This window comes from Cebus imitator, unplaced genomic scaffold, assembly GCF_001604975.1.
Source record: "Cebus imitator isolate Cc_AM_T3 unplaced genomic scaffold, Cebus_imitator-1.0 Scaffold22, whole genome shotgun sequence".
Lineage (NCBI taxonomy): Eukaryota > Metazoa > Chordata > Mammalia > Primates > Cebidae > Cebus > Cebus imitator.
The window spans coordinates 225,862-253,180 of NW_016107337.1; the positions used below are offsets into that span (position 1 = coordinate 225,862).

The window sequence follows — 27,319 nt, forward strand, 5'->3', positions numbered from 1 at the left end:
TCTCCATTTGCTTGGTAAATCTTCCTCCATCCCTTTCTTTTGTGTATCCTTGCATGTGAGATGGGTTTCCTGGATACAGCACACCAAGTGGCTTTTGGCTTTTTATCCAATTTGCCAGTCTGTGTCTTTTGATTGGGGCATTTAGCCCATTTACATTTAGGGTTAATATTGTTATGTGTAAATTTGATACTGCCATTTGGTGCTAGCTGGTTGTTTTGCCCATTAGTTGATGCAGATTCTTGATTGTGTTGATGCTCTTTACCATTTGTTATGTTTTTGGAACGGCTGGTACTGGTTGTTCCTTTATATGTGTAGAGCCTTTTTTAGGAGCTCTTGTAAAGCAGGCCTGCTGGCAATGAAATCTCTGAGTACTTGCTTGTTCGCAAAGGATTTTATTTTTCCTTCACTTATGAAGCTTAGTTTGGCTGGATATGTGATTCTGGGTTGAAAGTTCTTTTCTTTAAGGATGTTGAATATTGGCCCCCACTCTCTCCTGGCTTGTAGGGTTTCTGCTGTGAGACCTGCTGTGAGTCTGATGGGCTTCCCTTTGCGGATAGCCTGACCTTTCCTTCTGGCTACCCTTAGCATTTTCTCCCTCATTTCAACCCTGGTGAATCTGACGATTATGTGCCTTGTGGTTGCTCTTCTTGAGGAATATCTCTGTGGTGTTCTCTGTATTTCCTGGGCTTGAATATTGGCCTGCCTTGCTAGGTTGGGGAAGGTTTCCTGGATAATATCCTGAAGAGTATTTTCCATCTTGGATTCATTCTCTTCCTGACATTCAGGTACACCTATCAAATGTAGATTAGGTCTTTTCACATAGTCCCACATTTCTTGGAGACTTTATTCATTCCTTTTTACCCTTTTTTCTCTATTCTTGCCTTCTCGTGTTATTTCATTGAGTTGATCTTCGACCTGGTCAATTCGGCTGTTGAAACTTGTGCATACTTAGTGAAGTTCTCATGTTGTGTTTTTCAGCTCCATCAATTCACTTATATTCCTTTCTATTTTGTCCATTCTTGTCAGCATTTCGTCAAATCTTTTTTCAAGGTTCTTAGTTTCTTTGCATTGGGTTAGAACATGTTCTTTTAGCTCACTGAAGTTTCTTATTATCCACCTTCTGAAGTCTGATTCTCTCATTTCATCACACTCATTCTCCATCCAGCCTTGTTCCCTTGCTGGTGAGGAGTTATGATCCCTTGCAGGAGGAGAGGTATTCTGGTTTCAGGTGTTTTCATCCTTTTTGCTCTGGTTTCTTCGCATCTTTTTGGATTTATCCACCTGTTGTCTTTGTAGTTGCTGACTTTCATATTGGGTCTCTGGGTGAACTTCTAGTTTGTGGATGATGAAGTTATTTCTGTTTCTTGTTTTCCTTCTAACAGTCTGGCACCTCTGCTGCAGGACTGCTGAGGTCCACTCCAGGTCCTGCTTGCCTGGGGATCACCTGCAGCAGTTGCAGAACAGTAAGGTTGCTACCAGTGATCCATTTAGCAGGAGGATTACCTTAGCCCAGGAGGTCAAGGCTGCAATGAGCCGTGATCATGCCACTGCACTCCACACTCCAGCCTGGGTGACAGAGTGAGACTATGTCTTAAAAAAAAAAAAAAAATCCAACATAGCCAATAAAAGCCTTTAAAAAATGGTATGCAGATTCTACCTGTTTTACATTCAGGATTTTTTTTCTGATTTTTAGTCATATTTCATGTTCTTTATCAATCCTAATTTTCTTTTAGTCTAAGTGCTCCTAGAAACACATAAGAATACAATGATTCATAACATTTTTCTTGGTCCAGACTCCTTTGGGAAGCCCATGATAACTCTGGATCCTCTCTATGTAATAAAAGGTATATATAACATATGGCTTTAAGGATTTCAAACCAAAAATGCACTAGACATCCATGGCCAGCAATTAAGAATTCTGCTTCTAAATATCATACAGTAATTGTCCAAGTATTTGCGGATATGAAAAAGGATTAGGCTGCCACTTTCACAGACAGAAAAACAAAATGGCAATTTGTCAGAGGTCTGATCTATATGATTTTTGTTTTGATTGGGTAAAGAAAAATGGAAAAATATGACTTGACCCAAAAAAATAACGCAAACCGATCCTACTCTCTTATTTTCATCAAAAGCTTGTTAGTACAAAATGACATATTGAAAGCGCTATTTTTTTTTATTCTGAAATCTGTTGGATACTGATAAACTCATTAGTGTACCACATGTGCCTGTACAGAAGGGTCCCTATCCTACAACTTTCAATATTTTACCTAAACATAATCTTTACACACAGATTTCAAGGATGTGATTATATTTAGACATTTGTATCCCAAGTAAATTGAGGAATTGTGTTTTTCTTTTTCATTGAAAAGTAACAAAAACATAGCTAGTAGTGTGTTTTCTATCTTCTAGCCAAAAATACTATAATTCCAAAATAAACGTAGATAGGAGATGCACAATGAAGAAAAGTGTCTTAGGAAATTCGAGAATTTAAGCTTTCTTAGTCTTAAGCTTTTGAAAACTTTAAGTAGTAATTCAATTTTATGATTTCCTTTATTCCTGAAACTTGTTCCTGAAAAGCTTAATACATTGAAAGATTTTTAGATGGATCTTAGAAATGTTCATATTAAAGGACTGTTACGGTGAAAAGTTGTGTAAAGCGATCATCCCCTGATTTATCACTTCAGTAAATCCAAATTTTCAATACTGGGTTTGCTTAAATCTTTATAATGTATAACAAGAAAATAAGAGTGATTATTTGGGCCTCCATTTTAATATTCTAAGCACAAGACATACAATTAAAAATAAGTTGGAAACTGGATAATGAATAACTAGTAAATTGTATTTGTTCTTATTTCTTTTCTGCTTCTATGTTTTCTTTTAATATTAAGTAATTTACTTTCTCTAAAATTTTCTCTATAATCCAAATATTTACCAGTAAGTTGATTATTCTCTGGGTAAATTACAATTTAAACTATATTAATTGGAAATTGTATTCGTAGGCTTGAAAGGAAGAAATTAATTTCTGTACTGAAAATAAAGCTGGTACATATTAGTTTGTGTTGTTTCTTCAGAAAAAAATTTCACAACTTAAAGATGGGCAAGCCAAGAACAAAAATTTGATTTCATAGAAACAGAGAATGCAAGTGCTAAAATAATGTCAATCACATCATTTTTCCCTATTCTTTTCTGAATTTTATGATGCATCAATTTCAGCCCAAAATTATGAATACTTTAGCAAAACATGCCTTCTGCTAGAACCTAAAATGAAAAAAAAAAAAAAAAAAAAAAAAAAAAAAAAAAAAAAAAAAAAAAAAAAAGAAATGTTAAAAAAAAAAAATGCCTTCTGAATGATGAATTCTTATTCTCAGCTTTGCCAATATCAGAAAGAAATATATCTTGTGAATTCTTAATTATATAATACACCAACTTCAATTACAATCATGTGCTGCATAAACATGTTTCCGTCAATAACAGACTGCATAAAAGAGGGTAGTCTCATGAGATTGTAATGACATATTTCAAACTGTACCTTTTCCCTTATGTTTACATACACAGAGTGACCGACTGACCATTGTGTTAGAATTGCTTAAGGCATTTTGTACAGTAACATACTGCACAGGTTTGTAGCATAGGAGCCTGTTGTTGTTTACAGACTGATTTTCAGTCCTATTAGTGGATCATCATTATCTTCACTCATCAGATAAGCAACCAAGACACTGAAAGGTTAATTCATTTGCCTATAGTAATAGGGCCAGCTCTCCTAATATTAGACTGCAGAAGATTTGAAGCTATACTGCATAGCCCTGGTGTGTGGTAGGCTATAATATCAGGATTCGTATAATATATGTATACTTTATGATGTTTGTACAATGACTAAGTCACCCAACAATGCATTTTTCAGAATATATCTCTGTCATTAAATAGCATATGACCATATTTTTTTCATTGGCCTGAAGGTGTCTACAGGTCAATTCTTCCTGCATAAAGTCCTTCTTTGTTTAGCTGAAGTCCCAGGGGAGGTGTTCATGAGAAGACTATTCTAAAAAACAAGCAGCATCTTTGTAGCTCAGGTTGTCAAATATAACTGGGTCAAGAGTGGCATACATTATTCTATCTATGTGAATTTTTTTCACAGACAAACTCTCCAAGAAAAATTCCTCTGGAAATCTGACAACAAACCCTGACCCTCAAAATGCAGCAGAACCAACCAGAACAATGCTGGAAGAGAAGGAAGTGGACCCTGGGAAAGAAGGTCCAAACAGGTGAACATTTAGTAAAACACATAGCACATGTTAGAGATATTGCTCAGCCTGCCCTAAAAAGCTCAAATATCCATTCTCCCCTTTAGTCGAATATAAAGGCAGAAAAAAGTCAATATTCACACAATACAAGAGAACAGTATCATAACTAAAAGGTTGGTTCTGCCCAGTTCATTGTACCTCACTGGCTAGGCATGGCCATTAACCAGTATCTCTAGGCAGCCATTTGGCTATAGGCCAAATCACAACAACAAAAACATTGCTATTCATACACATAAGATCATGCGTATGAATCATTGTATCATCATGGAAACAGCCTATATGTTTACTAGGCATGAATTTTAAAAAGAAATGGTAAAAAAATTTTAAGTTCACAAAGTAACAGCTATTCCAATTCTGTAAATATTTTATTATTTCCAAAGATTGATTATGATTTCCTTTTATCTACTAAAGAAAGTGTGGCATGCTAACCAGGAATAATTACAGAACTGGGATATCTTTATGCCACTGAAGGAACACACCTTTATAAATACTTCCCATAAAATTATTGGAAATGCCACAAATGAGATGACAATGTAAATGTGAATATTAAATCTGCAACAAATCCAAAGGAGGTCCTTCATTTTGCCACTTCTTGGCATAGTACTATGTACCTGCTGATTCAGTTTGAATGGCTTAACTATAGTTGATATAACTGTGATATGTTTATGAAACTATAAAAGCACATTCTTCTTATTTAATAGACAAAAAGAGTTGTCATTTATAAAGAAGTTAAAAGTACCTATTCGGCCATCCCACTCCACCCCACCCCACCCACCTTCTTTCTCAGCCGTGCCTCTACTGTGTTAAACTATCTGCTGTCAGTAGGAGTCATCATGATTATCTAGGACCCAGGAAGTTGCTGAATAAACAATTGGCATCAGAAAGAAAGAAAGCTTTTTCAATAAACACAGATTTGCCTATATGAAAATAAACACAAGCTCATCTACACACATACACACAGATATACACACACATGTGCACATAAACATATTTTTACTTGACAAAAATAAAACTTGACGTATTATTTTGGCAGAGAGATATTTAAATTCTGAGGTAAGGACTAGAATCTAACAACAGGACAAGTAATTATTTATATTTTAACTATTGTTGTTTACAGAATGATTTTCAGTCCTATTAGCGGATTGTCATTATCTTCATTCAACAGATAAGCAACCCAAGACACTGAAAGGTTAATTCATTTGCTTATAATAGTGTCAGCTCTCCTAATATTAGACTTCAAAAGATTTGAATTCCCAAAGAGAACTTTTACCTCCCTCACATCAATACACTCCTAGCCTTCTAAACTAATCTCCCTTACTAGCATTAATTTTAATGTTTATTTTTTGTAATAACCCATGGAAATTAATAGATTTCCAAAGGAGTGAAGTTGAAGCCATAATTTTTTGGCAGATAAAGTCTTCTTAATTCATATTTATTCCTGGTCTTTCTTTCTTTCTTCTTTTCTTTTCTTTTTTCTCCTTTCTTTCTTTCTCTTTCTTTTTTTTTCTCCTTTCTTTCTCTTTCTTTTTTTCTTTCTTTTTCTTTTTTCTTTCTTTTCTTTCCTTCCTTTCTTTCTCTCTTTCTCTCTTCCTTCCTTCCTTCCTTCCTCCCTTCCTTCCTTTCTTTTTTCTTTCTTTTTTCTTTCTTTCTCAACAAAGTCTTGCTCTGTCACCAAGTGTGGAGTGCAGTGGCCCGATCTCGGCTCACTGCAACCTCTACCTCCCAGGTTCAAGCAATTCTCCGGCCTCAGGTTCCCAAGTAGTTGGAACTACAGGCATGCACCACCACACCCAGCTAATTTTTTGTACTTTTAGTAGAGACAGGGTTTCACCATGTTAGCTAAGATGGTCTCAATCTCCTCACCTTATGATCTGCCCACCTCGACCTCCCAAACTGCTGGGATTACAGGCATGAGCCATGGCACCTGGCCCCATTTCTAGTATTTCTTATACTCTTCTGAAATGTGGAAGTGGAAACATTTCAACTAACCAGAAGTGGGGGTCAAGCCACATAGCTCAAAAACACAAAACTTCTTGACATGCCCTCTAAGGGCCTGCCTGGTCTGTCTCTCACCTGATTTTACTTTGTCCTGTCCCAGCACGCAACTTTCCATCCTCTGTGCTCCAGTCACACTTATTCTATTTCAGTCTCTTATATTTGTCATGTTCCCTCCTGCTGCAGACTTTTGCAAATGGTACTTCCTCTGCTTGTTCTATTCTTTCCTCCCCAGTTACCTAATTAACTTCTACTCATTCTTCATCTAAGAGTATGATCATTACTTTCTTTGAGCTTTCCCTGATCTTCCTAACTAGACCATGTGCCCCTATTATAAGATCTTTTTCATAGCATTTATTGCTGATGCATTTTATATGATTATCAGCCTAAAAAATCCATCAGTCTCATTCTCTACATTGTGTGCTTCATGATGGCAGGGGCCATGTCTGTTTTTGTTGATGATTAGTATCCCCGGTACCTACATCAATAATGCCTTGCACATGGTAAATACTCAATAAATATTTAATGAATGAATGAATTGATTGATCCAAACATATGGGTTTACTTGAACTTCTAGATTTTCAAAACTGTATAGCTTCTTCAGGAGGAGAGAGCAAGATACAAGTGGCTCTCCAAGTCTTCCCATTCTTTCCTGCTCAGAATATTTGATAAGAGCAAGAATAACCAGTAGCAGATTGCAAAGATAATGAGGAAAAAACGTGAGGCTGTAAAGCTCTCAATTCCTTACTTCTCTTCTAACATGGCCTTTCGTCAATATCACTATCCTGAGATGGCAAAAGTATTAAATCTAGAATACTTTTTTATGGTTACACATGCAGTTTGATTGTACAGATAAATTGCATGTTGCAAGGGTTTGATGTACGTATTATTTCATGAGCCAGGAAATATGCACAGTATGCAATAGGTAGTTTTTTGACCCTCAGCCTCCTCCTTCCCTCCATCCCCAGTGGGCCCTGATGTCTATTGCTTCCTCCTTTGTGTCCTTGTATGCTCAGCGTTTAGCTCCCACTTGTAAGTGAGAACATGTGGTGTCTGGTTTTCTGTTCCTGTGTTGGTTCACTTAGGATAATGCCCTCAAGCTCCGCCCATGTTGCTGCAAACGACATGATCTTGTCAGAGCACATTTTAGTGTCTTCTTGGCTGCCATATAGATAGCAGAGTGGTTTGAGAAGGATTAACAAACTGAGTAGACCCCAGTTAGCTTAAAGCTCTTGCTTTGTTATTAGATGGTTGTTCACACATTTTCTCAGGATTGGGTGAAAACCAGTTGCACTGAAGGGACAACTTGAAAGGGGCACTAGAAGCTCCAGTATCACCTTTGACTAAAATTAATGGGAATCTTAACATTCAGTAACATGTAGAACTGACCGAAGCTTTCTATTCTGATCTCATGGGCAACAACAGTACCACATCTAGAATCCTAGGGACAGTTATCATACATGATAAGAAAATATCAATGATATAACAATTATTGAAATTATTACTTCACAATGCTTTTGATGAGTAAAAGATTACCATTGTATTTTCAGTTATTAAATATCAGCATCTTTAACCTTGAGCAAGGTCAGGTTTTAAGAAGCTCTTTCTTTTCAAAAAAAAATTAAGTATTTCATTGATTGCAGGAACTAAATATAGATGCTGTGCAAGTGACTAGATCTCACCTCAATTATTAAACTTGGAAAATTTAAAATAAGATTTCTTATTCTAAGTGCAAGTACCTTATCTTCTCGCCTAAGCCTTGAGCTAAATAGGGATTAATATGTCTGAACTGATCAATAAGTACTGGGGAGAATGCATAGTGTGGATTTTGCTGTCTGTGTGTGAGAAGTGCAGTGTGATATTATTGATTACACCTTTAGTTTCTGTCCTGCTTAAAAGATGGGCAGAAGTGAACACCAAGAGGAGCAGAGACATAGAGATTATTATGTATATCTGTTAGGGTTCTCCAGAGAAATAGAACCAACAGGATATATACATATAGAGGGAAATAAATTTATTATAAGGAATTGACTTGTGCAGTTATGGAGGCTGAGAAGTCCCAAGATCTGCAGTCAGTAAGCTAGAGACTCAGGAGAGCCAATGATGTAGTTCCAATATAATCCTGAAAGCCTGAGAACCAACAGCCAATGATCTAAGGTCCAGCCCAAAAAGCCAGGAAACTTAAGGCCCAACAGGAAACAATGTTTCAGTTTGAATCTGAAGTCAGAAAAAGACCAATGTCCAAGCTCAAACAGTCAGGCAGGAATGCCCTCTTTCTCTCAGGAGAGTCAACATCTTTGCACTAAGCAGGCTTTCAGCTGACTGAATGAGGTCCACCCGCATTAGGAAAAGCAATCTGCTTTGCTCGGTCTACTGGATCAAATGTTAATGTCATCCAAAATATCCTCAAAGACACACCCAGAATAACATTTGACCAAATATCTAGGCACCTTGTGGCTCAGTCAAGTTGACACATCTCCATTATGTACATAAAGGAATTGAAACTCTATAGGTCCCACTCTTCACCCTCAAAAGCAAACAATTCATTATCTTGTCAAATGAAACACTTAGCTTTTGAAAGACACAGGGTTCACCCCTGGGAAGTCCCACTGATGTTATTTGCTCCTTACCAAGAAAAACAGCTTATTTCTGGCACTTTGTCTCAGACTAGCCTTATTTTTTAATATAAAAAATATATTTTGATGGATGCTAATGAATACCAAGCAAAAGATGTGTTTTGCCTGGAAATGTCAAATAGCTATGTTGGAAAAAAGGGGACAGAGTTGAACGGCTGGTAGGTTAAGTGGTTAAATGATGAACAAGCAAGTGAGTGAAATGTTCAGTGCCTGTGACTAGGGTGTGCTGCAAGACTGACTTTTACGCTATAGTATATGCCTTTTCATCACTATTGTTACTCATAATACTGAGAAGGAATGTTATTTCTATGAACAGTCTTCTTTGTTCATAATAGCAATCTGTCTCTATTTGGGTGGTTCTAAAATAGGCAATCAATAGGTTTCACAGCAAGAACAATGAGAGCAGAATAGAATTCAGAATCTTATCACCACTCATAAACACTGACGTTTATTGTCTTGTAGCTAGAAAAAGCAAGAATCACTATAGTAAAGATGCTTAAAAAACCATATGTGACTTTGTAGTTGAAATAGAAAAGGAATGTCAGCTATCAAGTTTACAAAAATAAAATGCAATTTATATTTAATAATTTGTTTATTTTTTTAAAAAAAGGAAACCTACAACTACACACTTGCCAATTTTGTGGGATGAATAATAAAAATAATACACTATTACTTTTAGCCCCAAGTTGAAATTTTCCTCTATAGTAAGCAATACTTGTATAATTAAACATTGAAAATACTTTAAACAACAGATCATCAAATCATTTTTTATTTATTTTTATTTCAATAGATTTTGGGAAAACAGATGATGTTTGGTTATATGAGTAAGACTTTTGGTGATGATTTCTGAGATCATCCTGAGCAGTGTACACTGTACCCAATGTGTAAACTTATAACCTTCACCCACCTCCCACTCTTTCCTCAGAGTCCCCAAAGTCCATTATATCATTGGTATGTCTCTGCATAAGAACCCTTAGCTTCCACTTATGTGAGAACATACAATGTTTGGTTTCTCATTCCTGAGTTATTTCACTTAGAATAGTAGTCTACAATTCTGGCCAGGTGAAATGTTTCACGCCTGTAATCCCAGTGCTTTGGGAGGCCAAGATGGGTGGATCACTTGAAGTCAGGAGTTTGAGACCTACCTAGCCAACATGGTGAAACCCCATCTATCTTAAAATACAAATATTAGCTGGGCTGGTGGTGTGCACCTCTAATCCCAGCTACTTGGGAGACTAAAGCATGAGAATCACTTGAACCCAAAGACGGAGGTTGCAGTGAGCCAAGATTATGCTACTGCACTCCATCCTGGGCAACAGAGCAAGACTCTGTCTCAAATAATAATAATAATACTCTCCAATTCCATCCAAGTTGCTGCAATTGCCATTATCTTGTTTCTTTTCATGGCTAAGTAGTATTCCACAATATATATATGCCACACTTTATCCACTTGTTGATTGATGAGCATTTGGGTTGGTTCCATATTTTTACAATTGCAAATTGTGCTACTATAAACATGCATGTGCAAGTACCTTTTTCCTATAATGACTCCTTTTCCTTTGGGTATATACTGAGTATTGGGATTGCTGGATCAAATAGTAGTTCTACTTTTAGTTCTTTAAGGAATCTCCACACTGTTTTCCATAGTGATTGCACTAGTTTACATTCCCACCAACAGTGTAAAGTGTTCCTTTTTCACCACATTCATGCCCACATCTATTATTTTTTCATATTTTGATTATGACCATTCTTGCAGGAGTAAGATGGTATTGCATTATGGCTTTGAATTACATTTCCTTGATCATTAGTGATGTTGGGAATTTTTCTGTATGCTTGTTGGTCATTTGTACATCTTCTTTTGAGAATTGTCTATTCATGTCCTTAGCCCACTTTTTAATGGGATTGTTTATTTGTTTTTCTTGCTGATGTTTTTGGGTTCCTTGCAGATTCTGGATATTAGTCCTTCGTCAGATACATAGATTGTGAAGATTTTCTCCCACTCTGTGGGTTGTCTGTTAACTCTGCTCGTTATTTATTTTGCTGTGCAGAAGCTTTTTAGTTCAATTAAGTCTCACCTATTTATCTCTGGTTTTGTTGCATTTGCTTTTTGGTTCTTGGTCATGAAGTCTTTGCCTAGGCCAATGTCTACAAGGGTTTTTCTGATGTTATCATCTGGAATTTTTAGGTTTCAGATCTCAGATGTAAGCCTTCCATCGTGATTTGATTTTTGTGTAAGGTGAAATATCAGGATCTAGTTTCATTCTTCTACATGTGGCTTGCCAATTATCCAAGCACCATTTGTTGAAAATGGTATCCTTTCTCTGCTTTACATTTTTGTTTGCTTTGTCAAAGATGAGTTGGCTGTAAGTATTTGGCTTTATTTCTGGGTTCTCTATTCAGTTCCACAGGTCAATGTGCCTATTTTTATACCAGTATCATGCTGTTTTGGTGACTAAGACCCTATAGTACAGCTTGAAGTTGGCTAATGTGATGCCTCCAGATTTGTTTCTTTTGCTTAGTCTTGCTTTGGTTTTGCGAGGTTTTTTTGTTGTTGTTGTTGTTGTTCCATATGAATTTTAGAATTGTTTTTTTCTAGTTCTGTGAAGAATGATGGTGGTATTTTGATAGGAATCACATTGAATTTGTAGATTGTTTTTGGCAGTGTGGCCATTTACACAATGGGATGTGTTTCCATGATTGTGTTTTTGTAATTTCTTTCAGCAGTGTTTTGTAGTTTTCCTTGTAGAGGACTTTCACCTCCTTATTAGGTATATTTCTAAGTATTTTATTTTACTTTTTGTAGCTACAGTAAATTAAGTTTCTGATTTGATTCTCAGCTTGGTCATTGTTGGCATATAGCAGAGCTACTGATTTGTGTACATTAGTTTTGTATCCTGAAATTTTGCTAAACTCATTCATCAGTTTTAGGAGCTTTATGGATGAGTGTTTAGGGTTTTCTTCATATAAGATTATATCATCAGCAAACAGCAACAGTCTGACTTTCTCTTTACTGATTTGGATGCTCTTGGTTTCTTTCTCTTGTCTGATTGCTCTGGCTAGGGCTTCCTGTACTATTTTAAATAGAAGCGGTGAAAGTGGACATTTTTGTCTTATACCACTTCTCAGGATGAATGCTTTCAACTTTTCCCCATTTAGTACAATGTTGGCTGTGGGTTTACCATAGATGGCTTTTATTATCTTAAGGTATGTTCCTTCTATGCCAGTTTTGCTGAGGGTTTTAATCATAAAGGGATGCTGGATTTTGTCAAATGCTTTTTCTGCATCTACTGAGATGATCATGTGATTTTGTTTTTAATCCTCTTTATGTGATGTGTCACATTTATTGACTTATGAATGATAAATCATCTCTGCATCCCTGGTATAAAACCCATTTTTATCATGGTGGGTTATCTTTTTTGATATGCTGTTAGGTTTGGTTAGCTAGTATTTTGTTAAGGATTTTTGCATCTATTTTTCGTCGGGATATTGATCTGTAGTTTTTTGTTTTTGTTGTTGTTGTTGTTATGTCCTTTCCTAGTTTGGGTGTTAGAGTGTTATTGGCTTCATAAAATGATTTAAGGACAATTCCTTCTTTCTCTGTCCTGTAGAATAGTGTCAATAGGATTGGTACCAATTCTTCTTTGAATGTCTGATAGGGTTCAGCTGTGAATCCACCTGGTCCTCGACTTTTTGTTGTTGTTGTTGGCAATTTTTTACCAACATCTCAATCTCGCTGCTTGTTATTGTTCTGTTCAGAGTTTCTATTTCTTCCTGGTTTAATCTAGGAGGGTTGTATGTTTTCAGGAATTTATCCATTTTCTATAAGTTTTCTAGTTTATGTGTGTAAAGGTATTCATAGTAGCCTTGAATAACCTTTTGTATTTCTGTGGGATCAGTAGTAATATCTCCCATTTTATTTCTAACTGAGCTTATGTGAATCTTCTTTCTTCTTTTCTTGGTTAGTCTCACTAATGTTCTGTCAATTTTATTTATCTTTTCAGAGAACCAGCTTTTCGTGTCATTTCTTTTGTACTTTTTGTGAATCCATCTGGACCTGGGCTTTTTTTGGTTGGTAGCCTATTAATTGCTGCCTCAACTTCAGCCCTTGTAATTGGTTTATTCAGGGTTTCAACTACTTCCTGGTTTAGGCTTGGAAGGGTGCAAGTTTCCAGCAATTTATCCATTTCTTCCAGGTTTACTGGTTTATGTGCATAGAGTTGTTTGTAGCAATCTCTGATGGTGGTTTGTATTTCTGTGGAATCAGTGGTGATATCTCCTTTATTGCTTTTTATTGCACCTGTTTGATTCTTCTCTCTTTTCTTTTTTATTAATCTGGCTAGTGGTCTGTCTATTTTTTTTATCTTTTCAAAAAACCAGCTCCTAGATTTATTAAGTTTTTGAAGGGTTTTTTTGTGTCTCTATCTCCTTTTCTGCTCTGATCTTAGTTATTTCTTGTCTTCTGCTAGCTTTTGAGTTTTTTTTTCATCTTGCTCCTCTAGCTCTTTCAATTTTGATGATAGGATATAGATTTTAGATCTTTCCTTGCTTCTCATGTGGGCATTTATTGCTATAAATTTTCCTCTAGACACTGCTTTAAATGTGTCCCAGAGATTCTGGCACATTGTGTCTTCATTCTCATTGGTTTCAAAGAACATATTTATTTCTGCCTTCATTTCATTATTTATTCAAGAGCCAGTTGTTCATTTTCCATGAAGTTGTGTGGTTCTGAGTTACTTTCTTAATCCTGAGTTCTAATTTGATTGCACTGTGGTCTGAGAGACTATTTGTTATGATTTCCATTCTTTTGCATTTGCTGAGGAGTGATTTATTTCTGATTATGTGGTCAATTTTAGAGTAGGTGTCATGTGATGCTGAGAAGAATACATATTCTGTGGATTTGGGGTGGAGAGTTCTGTAAATGTCTATTAGGTTTGCATTGTCCAGATCTGAATTCAAAGCCTGGATATCCTTGTTAATTTTCTGTCTCATTGATCTGTCTAATGTTGACAGTGGAGGTGTTAAAATCTCCCACTATTATTGTGTGTGAGTCTAATTTTTGGCATATGAATCAACCCATGGAACAGAGAATACATAGATATAATTGCATATAAAATATAGTATATTAAGGTTAGCGTCTAAAATCTATAGAGAAAAGGTAGATTTATGTAAGTAGTGCTTGAGCAACTATGTAGCCATATGGAAAAATCTAAATTTGAATTTGTCCTTGTGCCACAACCAGTGTAAATTCCCAATGAGCCAGAGTTTTAAATATAAAATAATAAAACCATACAAATACTAAGGGGAAAATGACAATTCTTCTACATCCTAGAAATGAACATTAAATTCTAAAATTCAAAATTCAGAAGCAATAAAAGAAAAGCTTAGTAAACTTTACTACCTAAAAATAAAAAAGACTTTGTATTACAAAATAAATCATAACCACAATAGAAGAAAAAGAAAGAATCAGCAAAATATCCAGACATAAAAATTCTCATTGCCTCTTTCCCTGGTGACTGATGATTTTATTTTGGGATTGATAACAGACATTTAAATTTTGATTTGCATTAAGATACTTTAAAATTGTTAGCTATTTAGCTAGCTTTATATCTTTGATATCTTTGATATGTTACCTCAACAATTTCATTTTCCTTTTTACAAAATTGAATACCAGAAACACAGTGTACTTTAATTGATAGTTTAAAATAAACCAATATATCAGGTAATCCCAAAAGTAAAACAGTGACCCTGAAAGTCCACCCTTAACTCAAAAAAAGTGCAATACTATCAAAACAGTGCAATGAAAGTCCACCCTTACCTCAAAAAAAGTCATTACTCATAGTACATATATAGGTATATATTATATATAATATTCACATACTATGTATCACATGTTATATATATCTTTGAGTGGTAACTACCTACTAGAGCCTCCATTTGTGCTTTCTATCCTTAAAAGTCATTAATAATGCTACCAAAAACTACCTGTACCAAGAAGAAACTGGCTAGGATCAGAAACAAGAAGAGTGCTTTACAGGTAGGTGGTTAGACATGATTCTTCAGACAAAGTACAAAAATTTTACAAGTGTGTGCAATGGCCCTGAGAGAGGAACCAGCCTACAGACAGTTTGTGGACCTATCTTAAATCACTTCATTTTTTAGGATGGAGAGATGACAGCTCCGTTGCCTGTTGCCATAGAAAATCAGAGCTGACAGAACTTCTGAGTCTCGTTCCTTTCTTTTGGCATAGAAAGGTGGATATGGACAATTCCTATATTGTTTTATGGCACTTAAATTATGACTTTCAAAAAATGGGTCTTCTTGTGTTCCTAGCAAAGTGAGGAGAGCCAGGTGATGACTGATTGGTTGGTTGGTTGATTGAAAGTTTTTGAAAATTATAAGAGTGAACAATCTCAGATTTCTATGATGCAGGCAGGTAAAATCCATGAATAAAGCACACTGGGGATATTAAAACAATAGATTGAACCTGATAACAAAAGAGACAGGAGGTAGAAAAGAGAAACAGAGGTGAACTTAAGTGCACCAAGAGGTCCTTCCTGTCACAAAGAACCCACGTAGCTGAGGGTTGCCATATGGAAAAGCGAGCCTAGTGGTGCCATATCCTCTTCTTTATTCAAAAACACTCCAATATCTAGAATTACATATTTTGCAATACTACCAAAATAAATTAAAATTCTTTCAAATGATAGGTCAAACAAAATACAGCTACAGGTCACCAGTTTACCATTTTTGCCTTGAAAGAATAGAAAAGCTCTAAAGAAGTTCACTGTCAAACCATGTAATTTCATTATAAAATATGACATGTGGTCAACAGGAAAAACATTCATTAATGTTGTTTCTAATATAAAGCAGTTATGGAAGAAAGAATCAAAATTATATGAAAAATAATTTTTATATTTAGCTTTATTGTATTTCCTTCCAGTTTATTTTTATAAGTGTTGATTTTAGGGTTTTGTTTTACATTGTAATTTTTTTAGATATTTATATCTTAGGCATTTTTTGTCTGACAGTATTTAATAAGCAGTCTTCCATGGTAATAGAATGTTTTTGTAGCCAACCTCTTTAATTCATTCATAGTAGCCCAAATATAAGCTAATTAGAAAAGAGGTCTGGCTGAATCTATTTGAAAGTTAATTGATTGATGACAGCTGGAAGATCTGGCTAACAGGTAAAATTCAAGCTCCGCAAGGTGAGAGAATAAATGGATGACTACTGTTTCTTAAGATCTTCATTCTCTTGGGAGGAGGAAAGTGATTGGTCTGCCTAGGACTGGCATTAGCAGGAGACAAGAACCACGTGAGAGGAAAACATAGCGATGGGCATGGGGAGATCTCCCTACCTGGTGACAATAGCAGACAAGGAAGTTGAGTCTTTTGAAGAAGAAAACAGATTTCCACCTAGTGAGAGATAACTTCAGGCATGGGAAATAGCAAAACTAGTACATTGATTTACAGTTCACAGATTTTCAAGAAGCAGCACAAATGCTATGCAGATTAGTTGAGAAAAGCACTTAAAAGTAACCTAAAAGTAAGCTAAGCTTATGGCAGCCAGGGTAGAGAATGGCCGTTTACAAAGCACCCCCATATTGTCCTTTCTTTTACATGCAAGGAAGAGACTTGCAAGTTAGCTAATGAAGGTATGGGGGTTAACTCATTTGCCAGAGTGAGGCAATTCCCAGTTATTTCAACTGTTTAGCTCAGGGTCTGGCACTTAATACATACATTTGAAGGTAATCACATTGTCAATAAAACATTATGTCTTTATTCTAGTAGATTCCTAGCAGAGGAATCACAAAGTGGAAACATATACATAGTTTTTGAATTTCTTATAGAAATTTTATGAATACAGTTTTAGCATTAAATAGTGTTCTTGTTTTAAATATAGGAATTTCTTTTCAAATATGGCTGCTGCTTTCATTAGCCATAAAATGTCTTGATCATTCTTCCTTTATATGAAAGGTAATGCTTTCTTTCTTTTTTCTTTTTTAACTTCTCCAGCATCCCGCAGTATCAGGACAGTTTTTCATGCAATGCGGTAAAACACAAAACTGAGAGCTTAAATGTCTAATAATTCTATATCAATAAATGTTCACTCCAACTCTGCTGAGACAAGTAATAGACCAGCAGTTCGTGCCAACAATCAGCTAGGTAAACTGCTTCTACCTAGCCTAATGATTCATTTCATTGCAGCTGTTCATATGCAACTGTTCACCAATGCCCTTTATGTGGGCAGCAGGCTCACAGAACAGGGCTGTTTGAGCTCAGCCAAGCGCTGGGGATTGTGAAACATTGACGGACAATAGAGAAAGAACTGTGTTACTCTGTGCTAGAGGAAAAAGTAGCCAGGAGACAAGTTGACAAAATAGGTACAGTTAGAAGAAAAATTCTACGTGCTTCCACCAGCAAATGTAAAGTGTCTGTGTCGGCACCCATTTTATCAGCTTCTACTTCTATAACAATGAATGAACCGAACATACTTGCATCTAAGACACCTCCTTTATTAGTGTGCTAATCCCCTCTGGCCTAGTCACAGACACCACTGTGGCAATTGCGCCCTTTCACTCCCACAACACCTAGTTTTGTTGGATCATTTCTATAAGGATGTAAACATGTGGTAGCATTTTCCACATTTAAACAATAGCAACAAAATGTCTCCCTGGGCTGCACATGAGTGACCAGCCATACCCTATTTCTCTATTCCCCATTACAGCAAATTTATTCAAAACAGTTACCTATATTCACTTTTTCTGCTTCCTCTACTCCCATGTTCTGAATCTGTTTCAGCCAGGATTTTGTTCCGTATTCCACAGCTTTTATCTGCTATTATGAAAGTTTTCATTGGCCAAGGCAAGAGGATCACTTGAGCCCAGGAGTTTGAGACAAGCCTGAGCAACATGGCAAGACTCCATCTTTACAAAAATAAATAAATAAATTCTTCTGTCGTGGTGTCATGTGCCTGCAGTCCCAGCTACTAGGAGGTCTGAGGCAAGAGGATCACTTGAACCCAGCAGGTTGAGGCTGAGACTGCAGTGAGCCATGATCATGCCACTGCACTCCAGCCTCAGTGGCAGAATAAGACCCTGTCTCAAAAAAAAAAAAAAAAAAAAAAAAAAAAAAAAAAAAAAAAAAAAAAAAAAGGAAGAAAGAAAGAAAAGAAAAAAGAAAGAAAAGAAAGCTTTTACTGTCTTCTGTCCACTTTTCCCAGGGTTAACAATGCCCTCTATACTGATGACCATTGCTTCTCAGCCTTTTGGCTAAGAACAAGTGTATACTGATGGCCATTTCTCAGTTCTACTTATTCCACCTATCAGCAATTATTCAGAGTTGATCTCCCACTCTTTTCTATCTTTATTTATCTTCCCAGATCCCACTCCTCTGACCGCTGCCCTCCCTCACTGGCCACTCTTCCTCCCCAGTCATTAATGGCTCCTCCTCACCTCCCCACCTTCTAAACTTGAAAGGGCACAAGCACAATCCTCAGACCCTTCTTCACCTGGGTTCTGTTGGCAAGTGATTTTATTCCATCCCATGGTTGCAGGCAACATTGACACCCTGATGATTCCCAAATTTAAATCTGCAATTGGTATTTCTGCTCAAAACCCTGAGTTGAATAACCAATTGCTGAGTTAAAATTTCCTCTTGGTGGAATCAGACATATCAAAATGTATGTGTCCAAAACCAACTCTTAATTTCCCTTACCTCTTTCAAACCTACTCCTCCTGCAGTATTCCCCATCTCAGTACATTCTTCATCTTCTCTTTGCTCAACCCCAAAATGCACCCTACTTTTTCTCTCCTACAATGCAGCCAATCCAATAGCAAATTCTGTCAGCTAGTCCTTTGCTCTATAGCTAGACTTTGCCACATCTCAGACCTCCACTGCTATTGTCCTAGTTCATGTCTCTCACGTAGCTATTGCAGAAGCCTTCTAACTGATCACCTCGCTTCCACTCTTTGCCATCCTATGGTCTATATTCACCAGAGTAGCCTGGATGATCCTGTTGAAGGGCGGATCATCCTTTTCTTCTCCAGATTCTGCAGTGGCTTCCTATCTCATTCAAGGTAAAGGCTGAAGTTCTCATGATGGCCCACAGAGCCCCATATTATCTGCCTTTGACCCACTAACCCCCCACTGTCTCCCTAACCTCAGCTTCTACCACTCTCACCCTCTCACTCTGACCCAACCTCTCTGGAACAATCTTCCCCCAGATAGCTACATAAGTCTTCCCTCACTCCTTTCAAGGTCTCTGCTCAAATGTTATTTTACCAGAGAGGCCTTTTCTGACCACTCTAGAAAATACTGGTACCTTTAACTCTCTGTCTTCCTTACTTTGTTTTCCTTCACAGCATTTATCATCACCTGACATATTCTATATTTTTTAAGTTTATATTATCTGTCTCTCTTTAACGAAAAAGTAAAGTATCTTCAAATATAAAGATAGGACTTTGTTATACTTATTTCTATATTATCAATTTCTAAAACATTTTCTGGCATATTATAGGCCTATGATAAATAAATGCTGAATGAATATATGAGTGAATGGATGCATGAGAGCCTTGAATTATGTAACTTTGAAGGGAAGATAATGTTTTTTACCATAAATGTGTGATTTTATTCATAAATTATTAAATGTAAAATATTGTCAAGTTAATATCTCTTAAGTAACTCTGAGCATCTTCCATGAATACATTTATCTGATCAAGCTTCATGTCTGATTTTATCATATTTTTATCACAAAATACCACCAAGTCTTTTTGAATGGTTCATAGAAAATTCACAATTTAATGTACTTTTAAGGTATTTGAGGTCAAGAACAAAACTGAACCCTCATGCTTAAATGATTCCACAAGTACAAGAAGTAGAAGTTATGCATTTGACTTCCTCTCTACAATTGTTGGTTTCAACTGCAATTACTCTAATGACTCATATGATAACCAGATTTGGAGAAAGCACTGTAATCAGGGAGTGATTGCACTAAGTGTTCACCTCCAGAGTCTAGGACATGATTTAAGACTTGAATGAAAGGAAAACAATAGTCTAAAGTCTGGACTTCAGTAGGCATCAGTCCACATGACAAAAGTACCAGGCTGAGAGACACAGCAAGTCTTCTATTCAGGTCAAAGCTAATTGGAGAAAGGTTTTACTTTCCCCAGATTAAGCTACAACTGGTGGCCACATGAAAGAGCTCTCAAGGCTGTTGCACTTTTACCTACTTGGAGCTCAATACAGTGTTTTTCTCACTCTAATGAGCAATACATTTACTCACATGCTTTTAAAATTAGAAGCAGAGGGTATTTTTTAAAGTAATGAGTGTTTTGCTTAAACTGTACTAACATGTGTTTTGAAAGGAACTGAAAATGTAACATATGGTTCATGTAGACTTAAATAGGTCTTGTTCAGACATTAATCTAAGGGGAAGAGAGTTTGCCTAGTTCACCTCCTTAGGTACAGCAATCTTTACACAATCATCAATCTATTTGTCTTACATCAGCATATTGGGTTTTAATGACACCTGGAAAAGTATTTCACTCCCTACTTTAAGAATATATTTTTAAAAGATTCACTAAAGGATATAAACTACAATATGAAAGGAACTGTGTTTTGTTTATTAACAGATAATTTATATAAGCAACTACAATTAAATTACCATACTTAGCTCACTGTCGGTGTAGGGCCTCAATAAAGGAAGTCCTGAAGTTAGTAAGTCTTCCTCATCAATGACCAGCTGAAAATTTAGCCAAGTGTAACAGCAGCAGCAAAAGGTTTCTGTGTTGGTTTCTTAAAATCAGCATCTGGTTCTGTATCACTCACTATTCTTAGTCTGTGTCTTACTATAATCCACATCGTTTTAACTAACTCCATGCATTGGTGCAAATATAAATGTACAAAACCCAGCAACTTACTGTCACACTGTCCACCTAAAGTTGAAGCCTATGCTGCTATATGTAAACCACCTGCAGCTCCACCACAGAAGGATGTAACTCAGGCTATAACTCCTCTCTGAACCCCCGATGCTCATGTCAGCCACGTCTCTGATATCCAGCCTATCCTTGGTATTTGGTTTGACAACGTTTTGTCCGCAGCATCTCTTCTGCTTACAGCCAGAAAATACTGTCGGTTTTTAGGGGCTTCCATGATTATATTGGGCCCGTCCAAATAATCCAGGATAGTCTCCCCATTTTAAACTCTGTAACCTGCAACATTCCTTCTGCCATGTAATGTAACATATTCACAGGCTCTAGGAATGAGAGCATGGACATTTGTAGGGGGTGGGGGATGTCTGCCAGCGCCTTTTTCTTTTACTCACACCTGAAGTTTATTCACTCTGGAGGATTTAAATAGTTTACTGGTCTATACTATAATTTGGACTGGTAAACACAGTAAAGAACTAAACAAAACTTAAACGATGAAAATGGAAACTTCCAAGACCTTAGGTTTAACTGGCCAAAGAAGAAAGCTGCCTACTCACTAACAGAAATACATACGAGAATTCTACTTAAAGTGAAATATTGGCAAAGGACTTCAGCAGTTAATTAGAATTCCTAGGCAATTTGCTTCTCCCAAGATGTATTTTGGGAGGTGTGGGGAGGAGTTTATTGACTGTCAGCTTTAAATGCTTGGACATGCTAATTTACATTAATTCTAAATCTAATTTTTAGTGCCAATCTGCCCTTAACTACAGCGTCTAATACCACATTTCCAGCTGGTGAGTTGTTGCTGACCTCTGAATGAAAGAGATGTACTACCATTCTGTCATTTGATTGTACAGATGACACTTCAAAAAAAGAAAAAAGTAGATGGCACCTTAAAAGTCACTAGTTGTTTGAAACTCCTAATGTATTTTTCCATTGTGACAATTTTTTAAATGACAGTCAGATGACAAGATAGCCAAAAGAATTTAATTTACATTATAATTTATTTATGACCAGCGCTGTATGAAAAGAACTATGGAACTAATCTGTGAGAAATTGCACTCTGAGGTCAGATACCCCTAACCTCTACATCATTTATGGGCCAGCTTGAAACACATGACTGCTACAGTATCCCTGACATGAAAATCATTGTCTCAGCGTCCCACAGTGGACCAAGTGCCAATCAGTTAGAAAGAAACCTCCAAGTCCCTAATGCAGTTCCCAAAGCCTGGGTAGGAAGTTCTTCAGAGCAATGCCTTAAGAGAAGTGGGAAAAACTAAAAGATTTTCCATTTCTATTACAGCCACGTTTTTATCATTCCAGGTTAACAGTATAGGAAACTATAGCCTAATGAAGTTTTCTTCTCTTCTATTCCTACCATAAATGCAATCTTTAATTCAGTTGACCCTAGAACAACAAGAATTTGAACTGTGGTTACATTTATCCCCGGAGTTTCTTCCTTTCCTGTCTGCCATCTGTGAGACAGCAACACAATCTCTCCTCTTCTTGCTCCTACTCAGTCTACTCAACATGAGGACAACAGGATGCAGACCTTTCTGATGATCCACTTCCTCTTAAGGGATAGTAAATACATGTTCTCTTCTTTATGATTTTAATAACATTTTATCTTCTTTAGCTTGCTTCATTGTAAGAATACAGTGTGCAATACATATAACATGAAATATGTACCCATTGGTATGAACAAGGTAAGGCTTCTGGCCACCGGTAGGCTATTAGCAGTTAACTTTTGGGGGAGTCAAAAATCATATGGAATTTTCAACTATACAGGAGGGCACGTGCCCCTAACCTCTACATCACTTATGGGCCAACTGTAATTTGCAATAAGTTTTGATGGCTAGAAATAATAAGAAATACTAGTTTTTATTTCTAGGTCCTTGGGGAAGTGCCACACTGTCTTCTGCAATGATTGAACTAATTTACACTCCCACCAACAGTATAAAAGTGTTCCTATTTCTCCACATCCTCTCCAACATATATTGTCCTCAGATTTTTTAATAATTGCCATTCTAAATGGCATGAGATGGTATCTCAATGTGGCTTTGATTTGCAATTCTCTAATAATCAGTGATGATGAGCATTTTTTCATATGTTTGTAGGCCTCATATCTGTCTTCTTTTGAAAAGTGTCTGTTCATATCCTTTTCCCACTTTTGGATGGGTTTGTTTTTTTCTTGTGAATGTTTTAGTTCCTTGTAGATTCTGGATATTAGCACTTTGCCAGATGAGTAGATTGCAAAAAATTTTTCCCATTCTGTTGGTGGCCGGTACACTCTAATCATTGTTTCTTTTGCTGTGCAGAAGCTCTGGAGTTTAATTAGGTCCCATTTGTCTATTTTGGCTTTTGTTGCCAATGCTTTTGGTGTTTTAGTCATGAAGTCCTTGCCTATGCCTATGTCCTGAATGGTTTTGCCTAGGTTTTCCTCTAGAGTTTCTATGGTGTTAGGCCTTATGTTTAATTCTTTAATCCACCTGGAGGTAATTTTAGTGTAAGGTGTCAGGAAGGGGCCCAGTTTCTGCTTTCTGCACATGGCTAGCCAATTTTCCCAACGCCATTTATTAAACATGGAATCCTTTCCCCATTGCTTGCTTTTATCAGTTTTATCAAAGATCAGGTGGTTGTAGATGTATGTCGTGGCCTCCAAGGCCTCTTTTCTGTTCCATTGGTCTATATCTCTGTTTTGGTACGAGTACCATGCTCTTTTGATTACTGTAGCCTTGTAGTATAGTTTGAAATCAGGTAACATGATGTCTCTGACTTTGTTCATTTTGCTTAGGATTGTCTTGGCTATGCAGGCTCTCTTTCAGTTCCATAGACGTTTAACGTGGTTTTTCCAGTTCTGTGAAGAAGGTCATTGGTAGCTTGATGGGGATACTGTTGAAACTATAAATTACTTTGGGCAGTATGGCCATTTTCATGATATTGATTCTTCCTAACCATGAGCATGGAATATTTTCCATCTGTTTGTGTCCTCTCTTATTTTCTTGAGCAGTGGTTTGTAGTTCTTTTTGAAGAGGTCCTTTACATCCTTTGTTAGTTATATTCCTAGGTATTTTATTCTCTTTGTATCAATTGTGAATGGCAGTTCGCTCATGATTTGGCTCTCTGTTAGTCTGTTATTGGTGTATAGAAATGCTTGTGATTTCTGCACATTAATTTTGTATCCTGAGACTTTGCTGAAGTTGCTTATCAGTTTCAAGAGATTTTGGGCTGACACCATGGAGTCTTCTAAATATGCAATCATGTCATCTGCAAATAGAGACAATTTGAATTCCTCCTTTCCTAATTGAATACCCTTTATTTTTATTTCTTGCCTAACTGCTCTGGCTAGAACTTCCAAACTATATTAAATAGGAGTGGTGAGAGAGGGCATCCCTGTCTAGTGCTGGATTTCAAAGGGAATGCTTCCAGTTTTTGCCCGTTCAGTATGATATTGGCTGTGGGTTTGTCATAAATAGCTTTTATTATTTTGAGATATGTTCCTTCGATACCTAGTTTATTGAGAGTTTTTAGCATGAGGCACTGTCAAATTTTGTCGAAGGCCTTCTCTGCATCTATTGAGACAATCACGTGGTTTTTGTCTTTGGTTCTGTTTATGTGGTGCATTACTTTTATAGACTTGCGTATGTTGAACCAGCCTTGCATCCCTGGGACGAAGCTTACTTGACCATGATGGATAAGCGTTTTGATGCGCTGTTGCAATTGACTTGCCAGTATTGATTTTTGCATCCCATTACTGGGTATATACCCAAAGGATTATAAATCGTTCTACTATAAAGACATATGCACACATATGTTCATAGCGGCACTGTTTACAATAGCAAAGACCTGGAACCAACCCAAATGGCCATCAACGATAGACTGGAGAATGAAAATGTGGCACATATACACCATGGAATACTATGCCACCATGAAAAATGATGAGTCCGTGTCCTTTGTAGGACATGGATGAATCTGAAAGACATTATTCTCAGCAAACTGACACAAGAACGGAAATCAAACACCGCATGTTCTCACTCATAGGTGGGTGTTGAACAATGAGAACACAGGGACACAGGGAGGGGAGCATCACACACTGGAGTCTGTTGGGTGAGGCCAAGGGAGGGAAAGTAGGCAGGGGTAGAGAGGTCGGGGAGGGATAACATGGGGAGAAATGCTAGATGTAGGTGACGGGAAGATGGAGGCAGCAAACCACATTGTCATGTGTGTACCTATGCAACAATCCTGCATGATCTGCACATGTACCCCAGAACCTAAAGTACAATAACAAATAAATAAAAAGAAATACTCGTTTTTATAATATTTATTCTTTCTCATAGTATATTTTACATGTCCACAGTAGGAAATTTGAAAAAAACCACAAAATAAAAGTAAAAATGACTTATAATCACTCAGATATAACACCATAGCTACTGATTCTTTGTTAAAAATACAAATCACTGAATGAATAAATTCACAGTATAAGACCCAAATAAGGCTTCACTTGGTTGTACAAGCTCCCTGACAACATGCAGTAGTCTCCCCAGTACTGGCTCCTACTGTACAGGCTGTTGAACCAAAGCATGGATTAAGTTAAGAAAAAGAGGCTCAGCAGCAATCAGTTACAACAAAGCTTCCACTCTGCTCAGAACGGCCTTTGGGAGTTTTACACCCATAAACATGCACTCACACTGCCCTCTAGTGCCAGTCCACTAGACATCATGCAGCCACAACACAAACTCTTTTTTTTTTTTTTTTTTTTTTTTTTTTTTTTTTTTTTTTCATTTTAACCATGCCTGTAAGTGGAAGGGAAAGAGTCCCTATAATAAAGCTATAAATAAAGAATTTCATATTATTATAAATATGTGGATATATATGAAAAATTAATTAGTCTTGTTTTAAGTAGGACTCTAATAGAAAAAGAATGGCATACTAAGGAAAATCAAGATGGCATCATAAATCACAAGAAAATCAAAGATTATTTTTAAATGGTGTTAGATAGTAAACAACTGTATGAAAAAGAAAGAAAAGTATTTTTAGCTCCTTATGGCATGACAACAAGCCAAACAGATTTCATATAGATGAAGTTAAAAGTAAAATCAATTTTTAAAAATTATATAAAAATTAATCTTCATGAAATCTATGGAGAACTTTTAATCTGGAAGAAATGACAAAGGCAAATGTGAATAATTAGACTACATCAAAATAAAAACTCTCCTAATTTAAAAAATAGAGCAAGACGTGAAAAAAATATTTAATACATATATATTAAAAGCTTACACAAAGAGATTTTTTTTAAAAAAAGAATGTGACAGCCAGGCATGGTGGCTCAAGCCTGTAATCTCGGCACTTTTGGAGGCTGAAGTGGGCAGATCACGAGGTCAGGAGATCGAGACCACCCTGGCCAATCTGGTGAAACCCCATCTCTACTAAAATACAAAAAAATAGGCTGGGCATGGTGGCATGGGCCTGTAGTCCCAGCTACTAAGGAAGTTGACGCAAGGGAATTGCCTGATCCTGGGAGGCAGAGGTTGCAGTGAGCCAAGATTACAGCCACTATACTCCAGCCTGAGCAACAGAACAAGACTTTGTCTCAAAAAAGAAAAGAAAAAAAGGATATGACTTCAAAATCAACAATTTACAAGTTGGAAAAAAGTGACTTATAAGTAAATGTGCAAGCATTCACCTTGAGAGTAACCCAAAAAATGCTCATTAAAATTACATACCATGTTTTTGGCTAACAAATTAGCAGAAATGTTTTTAAAATACCACTCAATGTTAGAGAAGGGGAGGTAAGATAGACGTTCTCAAATGTAGATGGTACTTCTTGAGAAAACCAATTAGTAGGTATCAGGATTCTTAGAAATATCTATGTCCAAAAATATTCAATGCTAATATTTGAGGGAATTTATTCTAAGGAAATAATCTCAAATGTATAAAATTTTCATGGTCAGAGATGATATTACAACATCTTTGTTACAGCATCTACATTAATAAGAAATATATCATTATCTATAATTATCTATAATAATATAAAATGTGTATTAATCTTAAATGCACAGTAATAGAACAATACAGAATGCCCGTAAGAAGAGCTGTCCCACTAGTGGATTCTGCCATGCTGCAGAACAGATTACTGATTCATTGATCTTCTGAGCCTTCAAAAATGATAACACGATCTGTCTGTTCAACCAGTGCCACAAGACAGTTGCCTCTAGCCTCAAACACCTTCATCTGTTTACCTTCTGGTGCCTTAAAAATAGTTACTTTCCAATGTGCTATAATGTGAAGAAAAGGTAAATAATTTTTTATAGCTATTATTAAATGTGTATTACACAACCATTAAAATATTTACAAAAAATTATGTTAACAAAACATGTTTGTTAGTAACAAAAAGAATACAGTGTTGTCCATATCAACAAATCTCAAATATATATTTTCAAATCGATACATAAAACAAA

The 27,319-nt window shown here is 36.4% G+C and overlaps 1 protein-coding gene across 1 annotated transcript in view; it reads left to right on the forward strand.

Moving 5' to 3' along the window:
• CNGB3 (cyclic nucleotide gated channel subunit beta 3) overlaps window positions 1-27,319 on the forward strand; it is a 158,980-nt gene that overhangs the window by 19,187 nt on the left and 112,474 nt on the right. The window contains exon 3 of the mRNA XM_017521803.2: window positions 4,136-4,262. Within this exon, the coding sequence (XP_017377292.1) occupies window positions 4,136-4,262 (127 nt within the window). The remainder of the gene's footprint in view (window positions 1-4,135; window positions 4,263-27,319) is intronic.